Raw genomic sequence first — 17892 nt, forward strand, 5'->3', positions numbered from 1 at the left:
TAGCACCTCTTCTAGCACTGAGTGAACTGCAGATGCTTTGGCCAAGCCTTGCAAGGCCAGCCCTACCACGAGGTGAACGGAAGCGGCTGCCTCAGGTGCCAGACTGGGGGCGGGCACCACTAGGACCCAGACTGTAGAAAATTGTGTCTGCTGCTGGTGAATATGTATTCTCTCTGCTCTAGACGCACAGAGACGGTGGAGTGCTGTGCTGGAGGAAGGAGGGCAAAAGAGAACTTTCAAAGTTTTGGCCCAAGCGAGGGGGCATGGGGGTGTCATTTGAGCTCCCCGCCTCAGGTGCCAAAATGTTGTGGGCCGGCCCTGCAGCCTTGACCCAGGGCCTGTAGACAGACTGAGCCAGGGTCAGCCCTGAGAAGCACTAAGGAAAACTGGGAGCCCGTGGGCCAAGTTAGCACAGAGCAGCAGGGTGGGAGCGAGGGGTAATGGCCAAGCAGGGGGTGTGGACACAGGGGTTGTGGGTCTGGGCTTGGGAGGGCACTGGCAGAGCTGGGGGGAATGAGACTGGGGGACACTGGCTGGGCTGGCAGGGGCTGTGGGTCTGGGCTGGTGGGGCACTGGCAGGGCTTTGGGTCTGGGCTGGGGGCACTGGCAGGGCTGGCAGAGGGTTGTGGGTCTGGGCTGGGGGGCACTGGCAGAGCTGGGGGAGCTCAGGGCTGGGGATTTGGGCTGGGGGGCACTGGATAGGCTGGCAGGGGCTGGAGGGCTGGGCTGGGGGGAACTGGAAGGCAGAGCTGGGAGGAGCCCAGGGCTGGGCTGGAAGGGGGTTGTGAGTCTAGGCTAGGGGGCACTGGCAGGGCTGGGGGGAGTGCAGGGCTGTGGGTCTGGGCTGGGGGGCACTGGCAGGGCTGGGGGGAGTGCAGGGCTGTGGGTCTGGGCTGGGGGGCACTGGCAGGGCTGGGGGGAGTGCAGGGCTGTGGGTCTGGGCTGGGGGGCACTGGCAGGGCTGGGAGGAGTGCAGGGCTGTGGGTCTGGGCTGGGGGGGCACTGGCAGGGCTGGGGGGAGTGCAGGGCTGTGGGTCTGGGCTGGGGGGCACTGGCAGGGCTGGGGGGAGTGCAGGGCTGTGGGTCTGGGCTGGGGGGCACTGGCAGGGCTGGGGGGAGTGCAGGGCTGTGGGTCTGGGCTGGGGGGCACTGGCAGGGCTGGGGGGAGTGCAGGGCTGTGGGTCTGGGCTGGGGGGCACTGGCAGGGCTGGGGGGAGTGCAGGGCTGTGGGTCTGGGCTGGGGGGGCACTGGCAGGGCTGGGCTGGGGGCCAGGAGCGAGGGGCACTAGCAGAGGGGGTGCAGGTGAAAGGAGGGGGAGGGGCTGGCAGCTGTTCCATTCCAGCTGCTGAGCCCCAGCCCCTGGCAGGGGGGACACTCTGCCTCGCCCCGCCCCTTGTCTCCACTCCTCTGGAGGACCAGCCGCTCTGTCCCCCGCCCGGCCGGAGTTGTCTGCTCCGAACGCTGCGACACGTGTGGGGCCGGGGAGCCGCGCAGCGCAGCGGGGAGGTGCGTGGGGGCTGGTTTGGGGGCAGGGACCTGCCCTGTGTCAGGAGGCGCGGGGGGAGGGGGGTTACGTGGTACCACTTCGGGATTAAAGGGGGCAGCGAGGGGGAGAGTTCGTGTGATGGGGTCAGCGTGGGGGGAGGGACAGCGTGGGGGCAATAGGAGCAACGTGGGTTCAAGGGGGAGGGGTGTGGGGGCATTAGGAGCAGCGTGGGGGGGAGGGGAAAGGATGTGGGGGCATTAGGAGCAGCTGGGAGGGGGCTTGTGCAGTATTGGGAGGGGCATGAATTGATGCAGATATGCCCTGCTTTTGGCCTCCTGTGCAAACCCATCCCTCTGTTTTGTGTGTGTGTGTGTGAGAGAGTGTGTGTGTGTGAGAGAGTGTGTGTGTGTGTGTGTGTGTGAGAGAGTGTGTGTGTGTGTGAGAGAGTGTGTGTGAGTGAGAGAGAGTGTGTGAGTGAGAGTGTGTGTGTGAGAGAGTGTGTGTGTGTGTGAGAGAGAGAGAGAGAGTGTGTGTGTGAGAGAGAGTGAGAGAGAGAGAGAGTGTGTGTGTGTGAGTGTGAGAGAGAGAGACCTGGCTGAGTCCTACAACCACCGCTCAGCTAACCTGGGGCTTTTCTCCCAGCCATGGAACAGGACACTTCCTGCTTCCAGTCGGACCTGGATTTCTGCCCCGAGTGTGGCACCATCCTGCCCCTGCCAGGCATCCAGGACAAGGTGACCTGCATGCGGTGCTCCTTCTCCATCAACATACGAGGTGAGGGCGGCACATCCCACATGTGTGCTGGCATTGACCTAAGGGAGGGAAATCCCCCAAGATGGGGAGTGTGGGCTAGTGGGTAGAGCAGGGGGGTGGGGCCTCTGGGAGGGAGTGGGGTCTAGTGCTGGCTGACCAAACAGCGAGTCTATAGAGTGCGTTCGCTCCGCTCTCTGATTCGCCAGTTCCCCAGTAATGCCTGTGGCTCTCCTTGTGCAGATTTTGAAGGAAGGGTGGTCCAGTCGTGTATTGAGGTCAACAGGCTGGGCTCCATGTCTGTGATGATGCTGGATGATGGGCAGGAGGTCAGGGGACCAATGGTGAGTGGGGATTTCTGTAGGAAGGTGGGAAGGAAAACACACATCAATAGTCTAACATCCTGCAGCAGGGAGTCCCACCAATACACTATCACCTGATTTTGACTTCTTTCCCTTTTATGCCAGTGGTGGATTTTATTTTGATTTTTTTTTGTGGGAGGTAGGAGGGAATCTTCATTGTATGGATTTGATTCAACCTTGGGGATCCTTTCAGATTGACAGGAAGTGCCCCCGCTGTGGCCACGATGGCATGGTGTACCACACCCGGCAGATGAGATCTGCGGATGAAGGACAGACCGTCTTCTACACCTGCAGCCAGTGCAAGTAAGGCACTGTCCCTTCCCTATTGATCACGTTAGAAGGGAAGAATGGGAAATTTATCATCAATCGGGAAGGAAACCTAGATCTCAGCTGTCTGTCCTCATCAGTTAAACCAATCTGGAGTGTATCTTGAAAGGCTGCCCCCCTAAAAAACACAAAAACTCCCAGGAAAAAAATTAGCTGCGTATTCTTGCTATACAAGGTGTACAATGTTCTCCTGTAAATTGAGCACGTGGGCAGCCACCCAGAGGAGATTCAAATGCTGCCCCACTGACAAGCAGACTGCCCACAGGTAGATTTGTGTTTCTCTTGGTGATGCACATCTGCACATTCCTCAGTGCATGCAATAAAATTTATTCCACACATTGATGGAAAAAATTAGAGGGAACATGGCACACAGCATGTCCCCAAGCATTTCAGCCAGAAATATCTAGAATGATTTTGCAAGTTACCAAATACGTCACTTAAATCCAGACACACGCCCCCTCCTGTTTGTTCCAATCTCTTAACTTGCTCTATACCTTTCCTTATCCTGGTTGTGGATATTGGCAAGAGACCGCTCTGGCTTGCATCTCGATTTTTCACAGGTTTCCTATCTGCTTATGCCTAATGCTCGTTAAAATCCTGTTTAAAATGTTAACCAGTTAAACTGTGTTTAATCTCCCTTTCCCCCTCCCTTTGCGGCACCGTGCGCCTAGTCAGGAGTGGGGTGCTCTGGATGATCAGTTAATCAGTTACCCCAGTTAGCATTTTAATAGGGGTGGAAGGCACCCCTGGTTAACCGGTTACCCCTTTACACCTCTATTGCAGGGTATTGTGGGAAGTTGCTTAGGTTTTTCCCAGAGTGCTGTTCACTCACACTAAGCCAGACAACACTAGGATGTGGTGTATGCCGACCTAATGGACGTGCGTTGGCCAGCGACAATGGGGATGTGTGTGGGGAAACTGAGATTTACCGATTACACGCATGCGCACACATGGAACCTGGCTCCATGTAAAGTCTTTCAGCTTGTCTACAGTTGAACCGTTGTAGTGTACAAGGTGTACATCAGTGTGTACTGCCTATGCTGCAGCGGGGGGTGGGGCCTCCCCACGGCACAGGTAATCCACCTCTCCGAGAGGCAATAGCAATGTCAGTGGAATAATTCATCCATCAGCCAAGCACTGGCTACACTGAGATTTAGGTAGGCTTAACTATGCTCCGCTGGGGGTGGATTTTTCACACCCTTCGGCGATGTAGCTGGGTCAATCTAATTTTCCAGCGTGGAACAATTCACACAGTCCTGCTGCATTCCTTTGAGTTGCCTTTCTTTAGATCTTAACTACCTGGTCTGCCTGTTGTGTGCTGTAACTCATCAAAGTAAATGGACAAAAGGAGTAAAGTGGGAAGGCGAGTGGCCTCTATATCCCTTACAGAGACCCTCCTGTGGTCACCCCCAAAAAGCAGATTATGGGGGATCTCTATTCCCAGAGGGATTAGGGATACTGGAGGGGCAGTAAGCTCTCCCACAGCAGTGCCTGTGGTCCCCCTGTGACTTTACCTACATCCTGCAGCAGGGAGTTCCACAGGTAAAACATTAAATCAAGTAAAAGCTTTTGCAAAGGACTGATGGTTGGCTTTTGTTGGGCACAGGTTTCAGGAGAAGGAAGACTCTTGAACAGAGAAGCACAAGGGCATGGAGACGAAAAGACGAGGTGTAACACCAACCCCCTTTATCCTGAACAACTTGCTTCACTTCTTAATGAGATCCTTTTCTTGGCTCAGGCCTGGGCTGACAGCCACCACCCTGTGTTCTCTGCCGTGGGGGACCTGAAGCATGAAGGAGCAAAGGAAGAGCATGAGCACACCCCAGGTCCTGCAGAGATGATTCCCAAGGGGGTAACCATTGAGGATACCCCATCCCCTAGGGAGATCCCAACTCCTGGTTCTCTTTTGGGGAACTCAGACTCTGATATAAAGCTGCTTTTGCAGCTCTTACGCTACACTCCAGCAGCTGCATTCTCACAGGAAAGCCCATTGGTGTATTATGCTTTGGAGAGCAGCTTAGGTCCCCTCTTTCAGGATCATGTGCTTCGGAGGACAGATCAGCTGGGGAATCCTGAGTGTGTTTCTGGGCTCAGCTACCAGCCCACTCTGCTTGCGAAAGTAAATAAAATTCTATTTTGTACATGAACCTCTGTTACATTCTTCCTGGGTGTTGGGGAACCTGGATTCTTTATGGTTCTGTAACCACCAACCTGTTGTGTTTGGGGGGGGGGGGAGAAATGGGACAGGGATCCCTTTTATCCTCTCCTGACTGACTCCCCTCTCTCTTCTTTCACGTCTAGTTCTGAATTTGCAGCCCTTTGCTCATTCACACTCCATAGCGAGATCAGGGCCCCATTAGGCCAGGTCCCACACAGACATACTGCTTGCCCTCCCCTGGCTCCCCCTTTTCCACCTTCTTGTTCACCCTTCCACCCTGTCGCCCCAAATATCTCCCCTTCAGCTCCCCCTTTACCACATGCAACCCTTGCTCCATCCCAATTGCCAAGCAAAGCCCTCTGCCCTCGTGCACCCCTCTCCTGAATTGCTCCTCCTGCCCCCTTCAGCTTTCCCTCCCCGATGATTGATCCACCCAGCCCCATCCCCCTATTATGCCCCTATTTTCCCTCTCCATGACAGGTTTGAGCCTACCCTCCCCGCCATAGCCCTGCCCTCTGTATCTCCCCTTCTGTGACCACACTGAGCCTGCTAGCCCTGAACCTGCCTGCTTCCCTCCCATCCATCCCCGTGATGCCTGTGAGTACCCACCCGGCTGTAGCTCCCATTCTGCCACCCCCCCACCCTTCTCCCATAGCTGCCCCACTGAGCCCCTGTCTCCCCTCGAGCCCTGCCCCCAACTACAGCGCCTCTTCCCCCCACATCCCTAGTAGTGAGCCCCGGCCTTTTTTGTTTCCCCCATTGTCCCTCATGGCCACCCCACTCAGTCTCTGCCCCACAGCTGGATTCCTCAGGCGTGGTTCCCCCTCACTAAGCTGCCCCCCCTTACACCACATGCCCCCCCCCCCTGCCACTCAGCCCACAGTCCCATTGACCCCCCTGCTGTATCCCTCTTTTCCCCATGGCCCCCCACATGTGGCCTCCATGGTGTCACTGACCCCCCCCCCACTAAACCCCTTTCCTCCCATCCCCCCACTGTCTCCCTCTCCCCCCCCATCCCCCCACTGTCTCCCTCTCCCCCCCCTCCACGAGCCCCACTAAGCCCCTCCCCATGAGACCCATCACGTGACATAGCCCAGGCTGACGGGGGCGGGGCCTCCCACCAGCCCCGCCCTCTCGCTGCCTGGGCCATAACTCAGGCCCGCAGGGGTTTGCCCTTTCCCAGGCGGTTCTATCCTGCCCCGCGCATGCGCGCCGCGGCCCCATAAGGCGGAAGCCGCGCCGCGCCGCGCCGCCCATTCCCTTCCTCCCAGCGCGGGCATGGGGGAGGAGGGGCCTCTTGGGGAGGGCGGACCCGCCCCCGGAAACGGGAAGCGGGGCGGAAGTGGCGCGTGCGAGCCGCCGCAGGCAGGCAGGGGGCGGGCGCTGGCAGAGCCGGGGCAGCCGGGCAGGGGGCGGTACGCGGCGCAGACCCTTCCCCCCGGCAACCGGGCCCGCGGCGCACGGGGGCCGGGCAGCGCCATGGCGGAGACGGCGACGGCCACCGCGGCGGCCGGCCCAGGGGCTGCCAGCGGCACCGTGACCGAGACCGTCACCATCGAGCCAGTGAGCGGGACCGGGGCCGCCGGGGGGGTCCATAAATCCCCGGATTTGGGGGGGGGTCCCATAAATCCCCGGATTTGGGGGGGGTTCCATAAATCCCCGGATTGGGGGGTCCATAAATCCCCGGATTTGGGGGGGTTAATCTTTTTTTGGGGCGGTCCATAAAATCCCCGGATTTGGGGGTTTTCATCTTTGTTGGGGGGGGTCCATAAATCCCCGGATTTGGGGGGGGTCCCATAAATCCCCGGATTTGGGGGGGGTCCCATAAATCCCCGGATTTGGGGGGTTAATCTTTTTTGGGGGGGTTCCATAAATCCCCGGATTGGGGGGGGGGTTCCATAAATCCCCGGATTGGGGGGGGTTTTAATCTTTTTTGGGGGGTTCCATAAAATCCCCGGATTTGGGTTTTTTTATAATTTGGGGGGGTTCCATAAAATCCCCGGATTTGGGATTTTTTTATAATTTTGGGGGATGCTCACTTATAAAATCCCGAGATTTCGGGTTTTTTAAATAATTTGGGGGGGGGGTCACTATATAATCCCATCATTGGGTTTTTTTTTTACTATTTTTGTGAAGGATCTCTATAAAATCCTGAGATTTGGGGTTTTTAAATAATTTTGGGGGATGATCACTTAAAAAATCCCGGGCTTTGAGTTTTTAAATAATTTTGGAGGGGTCACTATAAAGTCCCAGGATTTAGGTTATTTTTAAATAATTTTGGGGGATGCTCACTTATAAAATCCCGAGATTTGGGGTTTTTAAATAATTTGGGGGGGTCACTATATAATCCCAGCATTGGGTTTTTTTTTTACTATTTTTGTGAAGGATCACTATAAAATCCCGAGATTTGGGGTTTTTAAATAATTTTGGGGGATGATCACTTATAAAATCCTGGATTTCAGGTTTTTAACTAAATTGGGGGGTCACTATATAATCCTATCATTTGGGGTTTTTTTACTATTTTTATGAAGGATCACTATAAAATCCCTAGATTTGGGGTTTTTAAATAATTTTGGGGGATGATCCCTTATAAAATCCTGGGATTTCAGGTTTTTAACTAAATTGGGGGGTCACTATATAATCCTATCATTTGGGGTTTTTTTACCATTTTTGTGAAGGATCTCTATAAAATCCCGAGATTTGGGGTTTTTAAATAATTTTGGGGGATGATCACTTAAAAAATCCCGGGATTTGGGTTTTTTAAATAATTTGGGGGGATGATCACTTTAAAAAATCCCGGGCTTTGAGTTTTTAAATAATTTTGGAGGGGTCACTATAAAGTCCCGGGATTTAGGTTATTTTTAAATAATTTTGGGGGGAGGATCACTATAAAATCCTGAGATTTGGGGCTTTTATTATCATTTTTGGGGAGGGGCACTCTAAAATCCTGGAATCTGGGTTTTTTGTATAATTGTTTAAGGGAGCAGGGCTGGGTTGAACATAAAATCCCAGGATTTGGAGGTTTAAGTTTTGCAGAAGTTAATATCAAATCCTGGGAATTTGGGGCAGATTTATAATTTTTTTTGAAGAGGGAGGGAATAATGTGAACTCTCAGGAATTTGGGTTTTTCATATATTGGGAGGTAGTTAAAACCCCAGGGGCTCGTCTACACTGGCCCCTTTTCCGAAAGGGGCATGTTAATTTCACAGGTCGTAATAGGGAAATCCACAGGGGATTTAAATATCCCCCGCGGCATTTAAATAAAAATGTCCGCTGCTTTTTTCCGGCTTTTAGAAAAGCTGGAAAAGAGCGTCTACACTGGCCCCAATCCTCCGGGGAAAAAAAGCCCTTTTCCGGAGGATCTTATTCCTACTTTGAAGTAGGAATAAGATCCTCCGGAAAAGGGCTTTTTTTCCGGAGGATCGGGGCCAGTGTAGACGCTCTTTTCCGGCTTTTAGAAAAGCCGGAAAAAAGCGGCGGACATTTTTATTTAAATGCCGCGGGGGATATTTAAATCCCCCGTGGATTTCCCTATTACGACCTGTGAAATTAACATGCCCCTTTCGGAAAAGGGGCCAGTGTAGACGTAGCCCAGAGGTTTGGGGCGGTTGATATAAAATCCCAGGGATTTGAGGCAGGTATATAAATTAGGGGTGGGGATTATCCTAAAGATTTGAGTTATTATAATCCTAAAGATTTGAGTTTCTAATATATCTGGGAGGTTATTTTAAAATCCCAGAGATTTTGAGGTGTGTTGATATAAAATCCTGAGGATTTGGGGCAGATTTATATATTTGTGGGAGTAACAAAAATTCCAGAGATTTGCAGCGTTTGTATATTTGATGGGTTAATATAAACCCAGAGAGTTATGGTGTTATAAAATCCCAAGGATTTGGGGTGAGATTATAATTTTGGGGGCAGGGTAACAGAAAATGCCAGGAATCTGGCATTTTTATATATTTGGGGGCTAATTTAAAACCCCAGATATTTGGGAGGTTTTACAACATCGGGGCAGGGAGGGGTAAATATAAAATTACAGGTACTTGGGGGTTGGGGTTGTAAATTTTAAAAAAAAATATTAAATCCCAGTATATGCGTGGTTTTTGGAATTTTGGGGGGGCTAATATAAAATCTCAAGGATTTGGGGGTTATATATTTTGAAGAAGATATAATAGTCCCATGGATTTGGTGGTTTTATTTATATTTTGGAGCATTTAACATAGCACAGACCTAACAGGGTTTTGTTTTGTATATGATGGGGGGCGAGGGAGGGGGAGATCTGGCTGGGTTTTTTTAAAGATAGTAAAATCCTGTTGTCTGTTCTAATTTGGGGAGTGATTGAAAAATCACAGGTATTTGAAGGATTACAAAATTGGGGTGTTAATATACACTCATGGAGGTTTTATAAATTTGGAGTGTTAACAGCATCACAAGTTTTATTTAAAGATTGGCATGCTTATAAAGTCATGGGGATTTGTGAGGTTTTTCATTTAGGGGATTTAATATAAAATGACAAGGCTGTACAGATGAAATTTTCGGTGTTATAATAATGGGAAATTGGGTGTCTTAATTTCAGGGTTTAAAAAAATGTAGAATCCAAAGGTTGGGGGGGGAGGAGGTTGTATTTTGCTTATTTGTGGCGGTTATAAAATCTTAGGAACGTGAGGGGAGAAGTAATATACAATCATGGGGTTTTGGGCTTGGAAACTTTGCGACTTCGTGAGATGGGGCGGTGGGAATTCCAGAGAGGAAATGAGGGTTTGTGGGAAATCACTCCTTTCCAAGTGGCTTGGATTTTCACCATTAAAATGAAACCCAGTTTTGATTGACAAGTCCTGGTTCTCTCGGGTAGATATGGGAAGTTAACTAGTGGGGTGGGGGTGAGGGGGAGGTGTAAGTTTTTAAAAAAAAATTAATTCTGAGGCCCCCAGCCTGGGCCCCCTTTTTCCCATCTGCACGTGCCCCTGCCAGTTTTGTACCCTTCGTGGGCGCCATTGGTTGTCACAGCTACCGTGGGCCGGGGAAGCCGCAGTAACTGTCAGGTGTGGGTGTTACAGTAACAGTTGCTGGGAACGTGGGGGCAGCCGTTACCATGGCAACAGTCCCAGTGACGGGAGGACGTGGCACCCGTGCGGACGCAGCCATTGCTATGGGGACCATGGAGAGTGGAATAGGGCGTGGTACCCATGGCGACGCTCCTGGTAGCAATCTGCCGTCGCTATGGCAGCAGCAGGCCGTGTGTGGAGCCCATCAGTGACCAAAGGGCAAGGGACGCAGGGGGTCCTGGCAGCCATGGAACGAGGCCACCCCCGCAACCGGAACAGGGCATGGAAGCCGTGGAGAGCGCAATGTGTGGGTGCCATGGCAGGGTGTGGTCCCTGGGAAATCAAGCATTGTGCCCCAGGTGGTGTTGGAAGGGACACAGTGTGGGGCCGGGCACCTAGGGGCCTCATGGAAGGAGTTGCTTAATTGCCATGGGAGAGCGCCCCCTACTGACTCCCCCCTACAACACAGCACCCCCCTCCCCATCCCAGGTCTCTCTGCCAAACCATCCAAGTTCTTTCTCCATAGCTTGAACCAGCCGGGGTCTGATCTCCCCCACCCCCCTCTCGCCCGCCTCTTTCCACCCCTACCCCCACCCCCGTCCCTCTCGGCAGGAGAACCGCAGCCTGACCATCAAGCTGAGGAAGCGGAAGCCGGACAAGAAGGTGGAGTGGTCCAGCGACACGGTGGACAATGAGCACTTGGGCCGGAGGTCGTCCAAATGTGAGTAGCTGCAGTGCTCACCTTCCGAGATTCCCTCTCCCGGGAGCCCCTCTCTGTCCCGGTACAGAGCCTTTAGCCAGATCGCTCGGAGCAGGGAGGGCCGTGGGGGCTAGTGGTTAGCGCAGGGGAGGCAGGACTGCTGGGTTCCCCATCTCTCTCCTTGTGTTTCCGCATCCTGAACACAAAACCCCTTTGCCTTTCGTTTTGCTGCTGGAGGTCCCACGCCCTGAGCCAGCCAATCGCCTGCCCAGATCAGAGCCAAGTTCTTTCTCCATAGCTTGAACCAGCCGGGGTCCCATTCCGGTTGATCATCTCAAATCCTCCCCCCCTTCTCCCAGACCAGAGTTCTTCTCTCAGTGGCCAACCGGGTGAAGGCCTCCCCAAGGAGCGGAGCCCCACGACTCGCGGGGCTCAGCTGTTTTGCAGGACCACTGCAGGGGAGGGGGGGGGGCACCCGTTAGGGGAGATCATTAAAAGACTCCTGGGTCCTACGGCCCTTCCCAGCATCCTCCTCTCAGAGCGAGAGCCCCAGGGGAATCGGGGAGCCATCAGCAGCCTGGGCTGTCCCCCATTGCCCCCCAGGCTGGGCCACGGTGCTGTGTGGTGGCCGGCCACTGGGGGAGGGTTCTGACTTCCTGCCTCGCTCTCCACCCTTCCCTGGCATTGCACTGCCCCCACCCTCTTATTCCTGTGCCACACACCCTCTCGTGGCCCCCTCTAACCTCCCCTCCCCACGTGGAACCCCCACTACTCCCTCTAATCTCCCCTCCCTCCGTGACCCCCGTCTCCTTTAACCTCACCCCACCATGTCTCCCCACCTTCCTCTAACCTCCCCTTGCCCCCTCCCCTCCCCAATTAACCACCCCTCCATCCCCCGTGTAACTTCCCACCCAGGCTGCTGCATCTACGAGAAGCCACGGGCCTTCGGTGAAAGCTCTACGGAGAGCGAGGATGAAGACGACGAGGGCTGCGGCAACGCCCACTGCATCCGGGGCCACAGGAAGGGGGACCGCCCGGGCCGGGGTGCCGGGAGCAGCCCCCGCAAGAGCGAGCCGCCCGGCCAGGACCAGGCTGCAGCCATGCAGCACTAAACTCCCCCACCCCGCAGGACTGTCCGGGGCACCGCGGGGGATGCGGGCGTGTCCGTCCGTCTGTCTGTGAGCCTGGTGACCTTTGAGCTGCTGTCGTCTTCTGTCCGTCCCGTCCAGCGCCCCGGCGCGGAATGTACCGAGCGACGGGCCGGCTGCGTCTCTGTGCTTCTCCATTAAACGTCTGTGTCGGTGACCACGAGCGGCCACAGCCTGCTGCTTTCTGCGGGGGGGGGGGGCGGGGCACAGCTGTGCCTGTGGCCTTCTCTCCCCTCCCCCCTCCCCAACCCCCTTTCCCGTGCCCTGTGTGTGGGCCACCAGCCCAGCCCAGGGCTTCTCATCACAGACCTATCGGTGGCCCCCCCTGCCGAACACACCACCCCCTCCTAGCTCAGCTTTGGGCTTGCCCCCCCAGTGCCTTCCTGCCTTCTATATGCCGCCCCCTGCTAACTGAGCCCTGGGCTTCTGACTCTTCTTACTTTTGGGAAAATTCTGCGCCCAAAATATGATAAAGTTTGCGCACAGTGTTTTAAAGTTCTGCCAAATTCTGCATATTTAAGCTGTGGAAATAACACAATATAATCACAGTCACACCCGTTGCAATGATTTCTGGGAATTTATTTCAAAATGCCTCTCAGCAAGTGCATCTGGAATAACGCGAGAAAGATTCAGGACATGGTTTGGACCAGGGATGTTACATTTTATATTTGTACATTTCAAAAGCAGAATCGCAGCAGAATCGCTTGCACCATTTCCCGCTGTGCCTCTAGCTCCTCCCGCAGAGAAGATTCTGGGAGGAAACGGCTTTTAAGCCGGCTCCCCCCAGCACCAGCTCCTGCTTCCCCCCCTCTCCCGCCAGCCCGGGTTCCTGCATTCCCCCCCTTGCTGCCTCTATCAGAGAGGGACAGCAGTGGCAGGGAGGGGGAAAGGAACTAGTCACATCACTTGTCAACTGTCCAATAAGCTTCTGCTTATCAGATAGTCGACTAGTCGCTTACATCCCTAGTTTTGACAAATCCATTCCCTACGAGGCATACAGGTTGAACCTCTCTAGTCTGGCACACTCTGGTCCAGCAACATCCGTAGTCTGGCATGATTTTGGTTAGCTGAGTGTCCGTTTATTGTGGGTGTGGCCAAGTTTCCTGCAGTCCCATAAAGTTTGTTTACAGCCCCCAGTCCTGGCTTTCTGTGCTGCGACTTAGCTTTGAGGCCTTTTCTACAGTAAAAGAAAGATTTGATCTTGCTGCGATTGATCTTCCAGTGTTCGATTTAATGACTCTTGTTAAGACTTGCTAAATCGAACTCCAAAGATGCCCCCGCCTAGGTACTCCTATTGCGAGGAGGAAGGGTAGTCAAGGGGGGTGTTTTTCCCCCGTCGGCTTCCTGCTGTGAGGAGGCCGCTATGGTTGGCTTAAGCTAAGATGACTCCAGCTACCTATTCTACATAGCTGGAGTTGCGTACCTTAAGCCGAACGGCTGGGTCTTGTGTTAGCTCCGGCCTTCGTTACCCCAAACGTCTTTTAAAGCCTAGGAAGCAACGGAAGTGTTGGTAATACTGCTAGACAGTATTGACCTCCTGTGGTTTGGCGAATTCTCTGGTTCGGCAGCTGTTAGATCCCGAGGATGCCTGACGAGAGAGGTTTGACCCATATTCATACAGATCTGAGTCATTTTCATTTCAAGGAAAGTACAGCACTGGCTTTCCAGCACCTTGCAGAGGCTGGGGGGAGTCAGGTGTCATGGAGGAGCTGAGGGACCAGGAAGTAATTGCTGGGATGGAGTCCGGGTGTCAAGTTGGAGGTGGCTGGGGGAAGTATGGAACAGTCTTTTATGGGGAGGGATTGTAGGGAGATCCCCCTCCCCAGCGCGGACCCTGGTTGACTCCTAGCCTGTCCTATTCAGTCAGCACAGCTACCCCATCCGTCGCTGTCCCTCTTCCCACTCAGCCACCCCCTTTCCCCATGTGTCCCTGCACCTCCCTGTGTCTCTGCACCCCCTCAGCCCTCCTGTCCCCATATGGCCCTGTGCCTCCACTCTTGCTCAGCTCCTGCCCCAGTCAGTCCTCCCCCACTAGCCCTTCTGAATTGGCAGCCCCGGGTGCCCCTCTTCCCTCCCCCCACCTGCCATCTGTATCCCTGGTCTCCTGCCCTGCCCCTGCTAGCACTGCGAAGAAGGCAGCCTCTTCCCTTCCACAGCTGGGGTTCACCCAGAGGCCTCTGCTCTGTCCTAGCGCCACAGCGGCCCCTGGTGGCTGAAAGGCAGAACTATGACAACTCTGGCAGACAGTTGCTTTCTGCGGGAAAAATTGTGGGCAGCACGTGAATTGTGCGCAGTGGTGCAGAATTCCCCCAGGAGTAGCTTCTCCCCCCTCCAATTCTATTGGTGACCCCCCTCCTGCTTGCCTAACCTTCCCCCCCCAGCTTTGCTGGCACCCTGCTAGCCCTGCCCTGGGTTTCTCGCTCAGCTGGACTGGCACCACTGCTCTACCAGTGCTCTTCCATCTCGACCCACTGCCATCCCTTCCCCCTCCCCAATACACACCCATCTTTGCCGAGGCCCGGCCTGAAATGAGAGCTTGAAGCACTCTGTGTGTTCCTCTTCGTAACTGCAAATGGTGTTGATCACAACGTTTAAAGTGTTTTTCTTCTGACCAGGACAATCTCTGGCTGTGCGCCTGTTTCCTTCCATGCTTCTTTCTGATGTATAAAGGGGGCTTGTCTGGATTTTTCCCTGGGTGAGGTGTTTTTTTTTTCCTCCTCCTGCTTGCTTCCTTTTGAATGCTAGAAATCTAGGGGTCTCCCCTGGCAGTCTCTCAAGGTGACTAAAGAACTGGTGGTGTTTCCAGCATTGTGGATGCTTTGGAAGATGAACAGGTGCTATTGGTTTGTGTTCAGTTGAAGGCTGTTTCTTTGCATTTATTTCAAACACCCCCAAAACAGCTGGGAGAAGAACTGTCTTTGTGAAACCCGTTTCTCAGCTCCTTTTCCCTTGCAGCCTCTCTTGATCTGCCTCGCTGGTTCCCTTAAGGTGGCCTCCAGCACAACAGAGAAATCCAGGCTTGGAAGTTTTGCTATTTTCTAAATTAAGAACAGATTTCACTCTCCCCTCCCAAATAAACCCCTTACCTTGAAAGTTTTCTCTATTCCTCATAAAGGGCATAAGCTTGATTCCTACATACGTAGGCTCTTTGGTTTGCTTTCAATAAATATTCATCCCAGGGAGAGAAAGTCCTGCAGCAGTGAGTTCTGCAGGTCCACGGTGCATCATATGTGCCGATACTCCCATTTCCTTATATGCTGCCATCATGCCTGCAGTAACACTGTGTTCTCTCCCAGAGCTGGGCATGAAACCTTGTGGTTAGAACATTGAGGTTGGGATGTGGGGCTCCTGGGTTTTTTCCCCAGCTGTGGAAGGGAAGTGAGGTCTAGGGAGTTAGAGAACAGGGGGGCTGGGAACTAGCATTTCTGGATTTGATCCCAATTTCAGGAGAGGAGTGAATCTCAGGGTAAGAGCAGTGTGTTTTCATTTCGCTCTTTTTGTGCTAGTCAATGCCTCATAGAATCATAGGACTGGAAGGGACCTCGAGAGGTCATCGAGTCCAGCCCCCCGCCCTCAAGGCAGGACCAAGCTCCCTCTACACCATCCCTGACAGATGCCTCGCTGAACCGTCCCATCTCTGAATCTCTTCTTTCCCTGAGATCCGGCCTGCCTCTGCTTCAGCTCTCTGCTAGCTCTGACCACTAGACGGGGGGCCCCCAAAAGGAAGTATGTTGCTGCTACCATGCCTCTACTGCTTCTCCATCCAAAGGCCCGCTGCAGATCACACATCTGCTCTGGAAATGCGCATCTGGGGTGGAGCAGAGCAAGCTGCTAAGGGCAACACTGCGGGGATGGCTGGCCCGATGCTGAAATGCAGCTGCCTCTGGGGTGGAGGTGGGGTGATAGCTGGGGAACAGCCAAGCAGCAGCTGGCTCGCTCTTCCCGTTTGCAAGAGAGAATGCTTCAGAGGAACAGGTGTCTCGGCCCGAGTTGCTATTTAGCCTGGGGCCGGGGGTCCTGACGCACGTGCAGCCTGATGTGAAACTTTTATCGCAGCCGCTAAGAGCCAATGGGTTTGCCTCATCCAATATCTCGCCCGAGGAAGCACAGCGCCCCCTGTAGGTGGAGTGAAGGATTGGCAGCAGTGCAGAACAGGAGTTTCTTTTCCAGTGGCTGGGCCGGTGGATGAGAGGCTGGGAGCCAGAACTGGGTTCTCCTATGGAGAGAAGTGGGGGAGGAGGGGAGTGTTAGGACTCTTGGGTTGTGCTGGCTCCGGGAGGGCTGCAGGGCTTCTGGGTTCCCTTTTGTAGCCAAGCCCCCTGCCGCAATCCAAGCAGGGATGGATGGACCCAACCTACCAGGGATATCAGCGAGATCCAGCCGGAGTGGGCCTGGGTATCTTCATGTCACGCTTTAGCAGTCCCCTCCTACGGTCGGCGGGCAGCCCAGCCAGGCCTGGACCCCACTTGGGAGAATCCTTGGGAAGCGGAAAGATGCAAAGAGGGAGACACCAGCCCCCCTGTATCTGAAGCGATAGGGTGCCCAAGAGTCCCCCTAATATCCCACTAAGATCACCCCAAGCGTGTCTTGAGTCCAGCCACAGGGGATAATTGAGGCGGGATCCCATAATGCACTGGCTTGGGGACACCTCTCTGTATTGGCTTTGTCGCCCTCGGGTGCTAGCCCCATATGCCGCGGTTGAGTCCAGCTTCCTGCGGCTGGGTCGGCCTCAGGAGCAGTGTTCCCTGTAAGCTGAGCGCTTGGGCGGCCGCCCAGGAGAGAGTCCAGTGCCGCCTGGCTGATTAGCAGAGCGCCCCCAGCCGGCAGCAGGTGTTTTGACTGGTGGTGCACATCCACGCCTGCCTTGGTGCACAAAACAACATTGATTCCACGCATGGATGGAAAAAAAATTGGAGGAGACGCTGGTTAGGAGGGAATCCGAATGCATGGATGCTTTCCTCCAGAGGCTCCTGGATTGTCTTTCCGCACTTGGGGCCCAGAGGGGGCTTCAACGCTAGCTGGAAACAGCAAGAGCTGGGCCCCAGCCTCTCTCGCTGCAGCTCCTGCTGGCTCAGACCCAAGGCCCGGGTAATGGGCCCATCTGCCTTCAGCCCTGGAGACCTGCTGGTGGGAACTCCCCGGAAAAACAGCCTGGCAGAGGGGAGCTGTCATTACGCTGGAATGCCCAGCCCCGGGGGATGGGATTAGAAAAGAGTTGCCTTTTATGGAGGAATTCTTCTCCGAGGGGTTGATTTGCCAAGCGGCTCAGCAAGAGGCAGGTCTCCTGTTTTCTCTCCCCAGCTCGAGGCGGGCCGTGGGGGGCTAGTGGGTTAGAACAAGGACGGGGCTGGGGAGTCGGGGACTATTCTAATCCAGGTTCTATTCCTGTCTCTGGGTGGGGAGTGGTGTCTAGTGGTTAGGGCGGGGGGGAGGCTGGGAACCAGGACACTTGAGTTCCATTTAGAGGCAGTCACTTCCTCTCACCCAGCCTCCGCTGACTCTCTCCTTAGCGATTCACCCCTCACTGGGACAACTTGGGCCCAGTGGCCTCCCACTGAAACCGGTGCTGCGGAGGCACTGGGCTGGAGCGAAAGCGGCCAGCGGGAGGGGTAACAGCCTGCGAACCTCCACGTGCCTGACGAGTTTAGCTGGCTGCTTGGTACCCCTGCTGACCCGGCTATGGGGTTTAGGGTCCAGGCTGTGGGAACAAAATAACCCATGGCTGTCCCAGTGGGGGAGGGGGTGTGGGGCAACCCTTCCACTGCCGAGGGGGGGGGACGGACATGGCAGCCACCTCTGCCTTGCCCCCAGTGCTCCCTCATCCCTGAAGCCCCCTTCCTATATGATGCAAGCTGGAGGGGTTGGGGAGCAGAGGCAGCAGGAGGGAGATCCCCCCCCCCCATCTGCTTTCACTG

At 54.6% G+C, this 17892-nt stretch overlaps 2 protein-coding genes across 3 annotated transcripts; both read left to right on the plus strand.

Moving 5' to 3' along the window:
- The first annotated feature begins 1359 nt into the window (after window positions 1-1359).
- POLR1H (RNA polymerase I subunit H) lies at window positions 1360-5073 on the plus strand. Its single transcript, XM_075914133.1, has 5 exons — window positions 1360-1507; window positions 2130-2261; window positions 2481-2581; window positions 2793-2902; window positions 4533-5073. The coding sequence occupies exons 2-5, from the start codon at window positions 2132-2134 to the stop codon at window positions 4555-4557; spliced, it is 366 nt and encodes a 121-aa protein (XP_075770248.1). The 5' UTR covers window positions 1360-1507; window positions 2130-2131; the 3' UTR covers window positions 4558-5073.
- A 1299-nt stretch (window positions 5074-6372) lies between these two features.
- On the plus strand, window positions 6373-12134 carry PPP1R11 (protein phosphatase 1 regulatory inhibitor subunit 11). 2 transcript variants are annotated; one of them, XM_075914122.1, is made up of 3 exons: window positions 6373-6647; window positions 10742-10850; window positions 11745-12134. In XM_075914122.1, exons 1-3 carry the CDS (start codon window positions 6564-6566, stop codon window positions 11939-11941), a joined length of 390 nt encoding a protein of 129 aa, XP_075770237.1. In that variant the 5' UTR covers window positions 6373-6563; the 3' UTR covers window positions 11942-12134. The 2 variants fall into 2 exon arrangements, with proteins under 2 accessions (XP_075770237.1, XP_075770238.1); XM_075914123.1 differs by lacking the exon at window positions 6373-6647 and adding an exon at window positions 9756-10436.
- Window positions 12135-17892: the final 5758 nt, after the last annotated feature.

This window comes from Pelodiscus sinensis, chromosome 32 (assembly GCF_049634645.1).
Source record: "Pelodiscus sinensis isolate JC-2024 chromosome 32, ASM4963464v1, whole genome shotgun sequence".
NCBI classification, from domain to species: Eukaryota; Metazoa; Chordata; order Testudines; family Trionychidae; genus Pelodiscus; species Pelodiscus sinensis.